Here is a 5899-nt window from a genome sequence, read left to right on the forward strand (position 1 = left end):
CATATATTTTTCCCTCATCTATGTATCATTCTATAAAGAAGTGGGAAAAATCCAATACATCAAAACAAAACCCCCAAGCGGGTCCCGTTTCCATTGATCCATTTGAATTCAAACTAAAACCACTCAGCAATCCAGTGGGAAAATCCAATGGCTAGAATAGCATCTCGGCATTTGCCTCGGATCACTGCGCGCCTCGAGCAGATCCAACGGCCAATGATGTTTTGGGACAGCGGAGCATCTCCTATAAAATACACAAGGCGGACTAGAATCAAATCAAAGCAGGGCATTTGCGAGTGTTTTCTGTTTAGGGTTTCAAAGTCGAGCAGTCGATCGAAGAAAGATGTCTGGGCGAGGAAAGGGAGGAAAAGGGCTTGGCAAAGGAGGTGCGAAGAGGCACAGGAAGGTTCTGCGCGATAACATTCAGGGTATCACCAAGCCTGCCATTAGACGTTTGGCCAGAAGAGGAGGCGTTAAGCGTATCAGTGGCCTCATCTATGAAGAGACCAGGGGTGTGCTGAAGATCTTCTTGGAGAATGTTATAAGGGATGCTGTGACATACACTGAACACGCTCGTCGCAAGACTGTGACAGCCATGGATGTTGTGTATGCCCTTAAAAGACAGGGCAGGACTCTCTATGGTTTCGGGGGTTAGCCGATCTGCTCTTAAATGTTCTTCTTTCTTTATCTTTCTTTTGGTGTTTCTCAACACCACTCTACTTTGCGAAATTGTTTGACTAAGTGCTTCATTTGAAATTTGTAACAGTGTTGTTGTTGTTTATATTGCTGTAGCATGCCAAAATATACTGGATTCACTGCATTCAAATCTGAAAGCTTGATTGTGTTGACGTGCTGTTTTAGTGTTCTGTTAATTGTATCCACAGGGTAAATGGGCATGCGGATGGTATTTTTATGTTGTTGTAGAATTAGAAAAAAGTAATATAGGCGAAGCAGAATTTGCTATGATAATAAAATGCAGTAATCACCAGACCCCAAGACTGTAAGGTAATAAACCAAGCTAAAGCTACATGACATATACAAGTAAACATGGTAGCTAATAACAAGTAAGTGGGTCTTATGAAAGGCTTTAGAAATTGCTTCTATGGAGGAGTTTCTAAGAGGCAAGTAGAAAATATTATAGGATTAGTCGGAATCCTTCTTTTGACAGACAGGAGTCTTTATATTGCAATTTGTAATTTGCTGGTGCATTTGGGGTTGATATCAGAATTTCTTTCCACTGCTTGTCAAGCGTTCAAAGCTTTTAAGTTGTCAATTTTTATTTTATTTTTTATTGTTTACAAAATTTAGGTCTCTGAATTCACTGAAAGAAAAATCACAGTGAGCCACTAAACAAACTTTTTATTTTGAATTGATATTATATTACCAAAAGGATTTTAATGGGGCATTCAGTCACATATAATAGGGCAAAAAATCAAGGCAGCTGACACATCAGAAATACATCGCAATATTTGGATATTCGGCTTCAACACTATAGACTCCAGCTATAAACCACCAAAGTAAAACACCAAGGATTGAAGAACCTATCAAATTACTGACAGGAGTAAGAGATGAATTGAATCCTTCGAATGTAGGAACGTGCAAAATTACTGTTATGCACCAAAATGATCAAAATAAGATTACTGAAGTTATTTCGAAAAAAAGATCGCTGGAATACTATTGCCAGAAATCTGAATTGAGCACAAAAGCAGCACCACTATGACAGAGAACAGTCCATTCTGCCACGGTATACAACCACTGCTACAGATTTGAATAGAGCACAAATTCAAGTGTCAAGAAGCAGCATAAACATATGCCAAGATGCCACAAGTCTGAATTAAGCACAAAAGCACCACCATCCGTCAAACAAATGACAGAGAGAACAGTCCTTACTGCCACGGTATAAAACCACTGCTACAGATTTCTACAGATTTGAATGGAGCACGAAGTCAAAAGAGTCAAGAAGCAGCATAACCATGTGCCAAGATACCACAATTCCTTTGTTAAGGCTGGGGTCCCATGGAGGGGGCTTCCTAAAAAACAGAGCGGGTGTTGCAGAGATTATTTAGGAATTTTTTTAAAGCGGGTGGTCTCATGAAATTTGTAGTGCACTTCTGCTTAAAAATTTAAGCTCCTAAATTGAAGGACGCTGGTGGTCCCATAAGCCTAATTCAGCTTAAAAATTTAAACATAAATTCTGATTTACTTCTAAATTTTTTGTTGGTGGGATTTATTAAATATTTTTTGGTGGGAAACAAATTATAATTGACAAGTGGCATAAGTTATCCCTAAGCTGTAGGGGCTAATTCTAGCCCCACCCCATTTTCATCCACTCAAAAATGAAAATCTAAAAAGTAGGAGCTTCTATTTTTTAGGGGAAGATTCCAAATGATCCTGTAGTCCAATTTTTTTTTTCCCATGAGACCGCTTTTTCCATAAAAATAGAGCCCAAGCCCCTCCCATGAGACCCCACCCAAAGAATTGCTGGTCCATAATAAGCAGTTACAATCCAATGTCCAGGAAGCAGAGTGCCAGTGGTGTTAACAAACGACTGTCTAATTGAAGCAGAATTTATAGGAGTAACAATTTTTTGGCAAACTTCTAGCCTACCAGCTAGAGAAAGACGCTGCTTCTTTCACTCTGCAATTTGAGTATCGATCGTTTCTTTAATCCAGTTCCACATGTATTTGAGACAAGGGTTAATAGCAATAGCAAACGTGGGATGCCTAAGTATCTCGCTTGCCTATCAGGATCACCCCCGTTGAAAATTATACTTGCCAAACCAATCAAGAGGTCCATCCTAGCATCATTGATTTGGCCATAGAGACCTTTGCACCAGAGACACTACACAAGATCTTAAGTCAGTTAAGGTTCCTTTCATTCAATGCAACAGACATTGTAGTATCGTCTGCGAATTGCACATGTAACCATTTTTTTTTGATTTGGAAGTGTGATACCTTATATAGGAGGTCCGGGGCCAGGGTGCAACGACAAAGAGGACAATGGCCAAGCGGTGCCCCTGCTTGATAGACCTCTAAAGAATAAATATCTCAAAAGCTTGATCGTATAGATATGCTTTTTTAGTGTTCTATCAATTGTATACACAGGTCAAATGGACATGGGGATGGTAATTTTATGTTGTAGAATTAGAGAAATTAAAAATGGACAAAGCAGAATATACCATGATAGCAACGACCAGGCTACAAAATAACATACCCAGATAAAGCAACATGACAAATACCAGTAAACTGGGTAGCAAATAGATACACTACAACTGCCCTGCAAGTGAAGTAGTACATGATGTCATGGAGAGGCTTTAGGAGTTACTTTTATGGAGGAGTGTTCCTAATAGGCAAGTAGAAAATTGCAGGATTAATCTGAATCCGGTGGTGCATTTGGGTGTGATTAGAAATTTTTCTCCAGATTGGAGAATTTATTTTGTACAATTTGTCAAACTATTTATTAATTTTTTTTTAAAGTTTGGGTCTTTTAAATCAATGGAAGAAAAATCACAAGTTAGATAACTAACAAGCTTTCAAAAAATGCAGTCTGATACAATCAATAATTGGACCGATGTAAGCCCTCCAAAGTCATCTGAGAAAATTTTAAAAGCTTTTTCAAGAATGACATGCAATACAGAAATGATTTGCATATTCACATAAAAATTTAAATTGTTGAGATTTATTTATTTATTTTTTATTTATTGTAGATCAATAATCAAATTGAAGAAGGAAAGAGAGAATATTAACACTTACGGAAAGTATTAGATTATTTAATTAAATATTTATCTCAATAATCAAAATGAAGAAGGAAAGAGAGAATATTAACACTTAAGGAAAGTATTAGATTATTTAATTAAATATTTATTAAAATTTAATTTTTTTCAATTCTAATTTAAATAAAGTTTGACTTTTGTTGTTCATTTACAAGCTGGATTATATTTATACTCCAACGATCCATATGTAATACATCTAAAATAAATAAAAATTCAAAAAGATTAAAGAAAGATTTTGAAGGGAATGATAGAACCTATGATTTGAAGAATGAATTTAGGAAAGAAAATGTATTAGCATTGCTTTGGAAAATTAAATAAAGATTTTGAAGAGCATGACACAACCTATGATTTAAAGAATGAATTAAGGAAATGAAATGAATTAGCATTGCTTTGGATATTGTTGCTTATTTGCACACATTAACATTATTTTGATTATCGTTGCTAATTTGTACACATACAATTTGTAGACATTTACATAGACAATAACAAATTTAGAAGACATTAACATCATGGCTCATGAATGCAACCAACTTAAAGTTCTACGACCCTTCTCATATCAAAATAGTCTCACCATCTTGTAAGTCTTCAAAGTTCCACAATTTCTCTCATATCAAAATAGCCTTTCACCATCCTCAATTTCTTTGAAGAATTACAATTGAAAGGATTATTGTAGGCTCGCAACTATTATCTAGGTGAACAAAAACTACATCAAATCCATCATAAGAGGAAACATGCGAAGAGTACATAGTATTCGATAGCCATCTTCACACTTACAAAATTGATTTGAGATACAAATTACGAATTACAATTTGCGAAAAAATTGTTACACTTATAATTCTAGGGTGTGATTTTCTCAATATGTTGGAGAAATTATTCGTTCAAAAATCAATGGAGACTTGTTGGTTGAATTTGAAACCATTATCTTTATCCTTATCTTACATTTTGTGTTTGGTGTTTTGTAGGTATGAAGAAAACAACTCTTATTTGGCTTTACATTTAAATGATAGTATTAGATTTAAAATAATAATAATATGGATATCTATATTATTATTAAAACAAATATTTTATTTATTCATAATTTTATTAAAAAAATATTATATTATTATATTTTAATTGGTATTTGGTTATTATTATATTATGATAATTAATCTTAAGACTAAATTATTAAAAGCATGCTTGCAAATAGAAAGCTGTATTGAGATACAAATTACCAATTACAATTTGCAAAAAAATGTTACACTTATAATTCTAGGATGTGATTTTCTCAGTATGTTGGAGAAATTATTTTCAAAAATCAATGGAGACTTGTTAGTTGAATTTGAAACCATTATGAAGAAAACAACTCTTATTTGGCTTTACATTTAAATGATAGTATTAGATTTTAAAAATAATAATATGGATATCTATATTATTATTAAAACAAATGTTTTATTTATTCATTATTCTATTAAAAAAGTATTATATTATTATATTTTAATTGGTATTTGGTTATTATTATATTATGATAATTAATCTTAAAGACTAAATTAGTAAAAGCATGCTTGCAAATAGAAAGTTGTATTCATTGAATTCAAATCAAATTTAATATGAAATAAAAAAATATTTAAATGGAAACATACCCTTGCTTTCCACTTTGCATGGTGAAAATTATAAATAAATCAAATCCAATGTGCAATTTCAAAGCCAATTTTTGTTTTATGAATTAGAAACAAATCAAATCCAATATGAAATTAAATGTTTTAAATAGAAATATGTTCATATTGTCTACTTTTTGTTATTATTAATTTTTTTTGTTTTTCTTATGAAATATAAAATTGAAAAAAGAAGAAGTTATAGTAATTATAAATGCGTGTCAATTTTAATCAAGGGAGTTTTTATTTATGGATACTCTTAAATCCATTACGTGAGTATAATATGCCTCTCGACATAATAAAATTTAATTGCCTCTCGACATAATAAAATTTAATTACATTTTTTAAAACTAAACCGACTCCTTTTAAAACAACGTCGTGTTACTAGACTATGGGGGAATATTTAAAAAAAATACTTTATAATATTTAGTGAATAAAATTAAATAAACATTTTCAAAAAGTAATATAACTCACTAAATCCAACTTAAACCCATTGTAT

General features: G+C 32.7%; 1 protein-coding gene across 1 annotated transcript; it reads left to right on the forward strand.

The window, feature by feature from the left end:
- Window positions 1–263: 263 nt before the first annotated feature.
- Window positions 264–845, forward strand: LOC131075826 (histone H4). Its single transcript, XM_058012726.2, has one exon. It carries the CDS (start codon window positions 341–343, stop codon window positions 650–652), a length of 312 nt encoding a protein of 103 aa, XP_057868709.1. The 5' UTR covers window positions 264–340; the 3' UTR covers window positions 653–845.
- Window positions 846–5899: the final 5054 nt, after the last annotated feature.

Source organism: Cryptomeria japonica, chromosome 3 (genome assembly GCF_030272615.1).
Source record: "Cryptomeria japonica chromosome 3, Sugi_1.0, whole genome shotgun sequence".
NCBI lineage: Eukaryota > Viridiplantae > Streptophyta > Pinopsida > Cupressales > Cupressaceae > Cryptomeria > Cryptomeria japonica.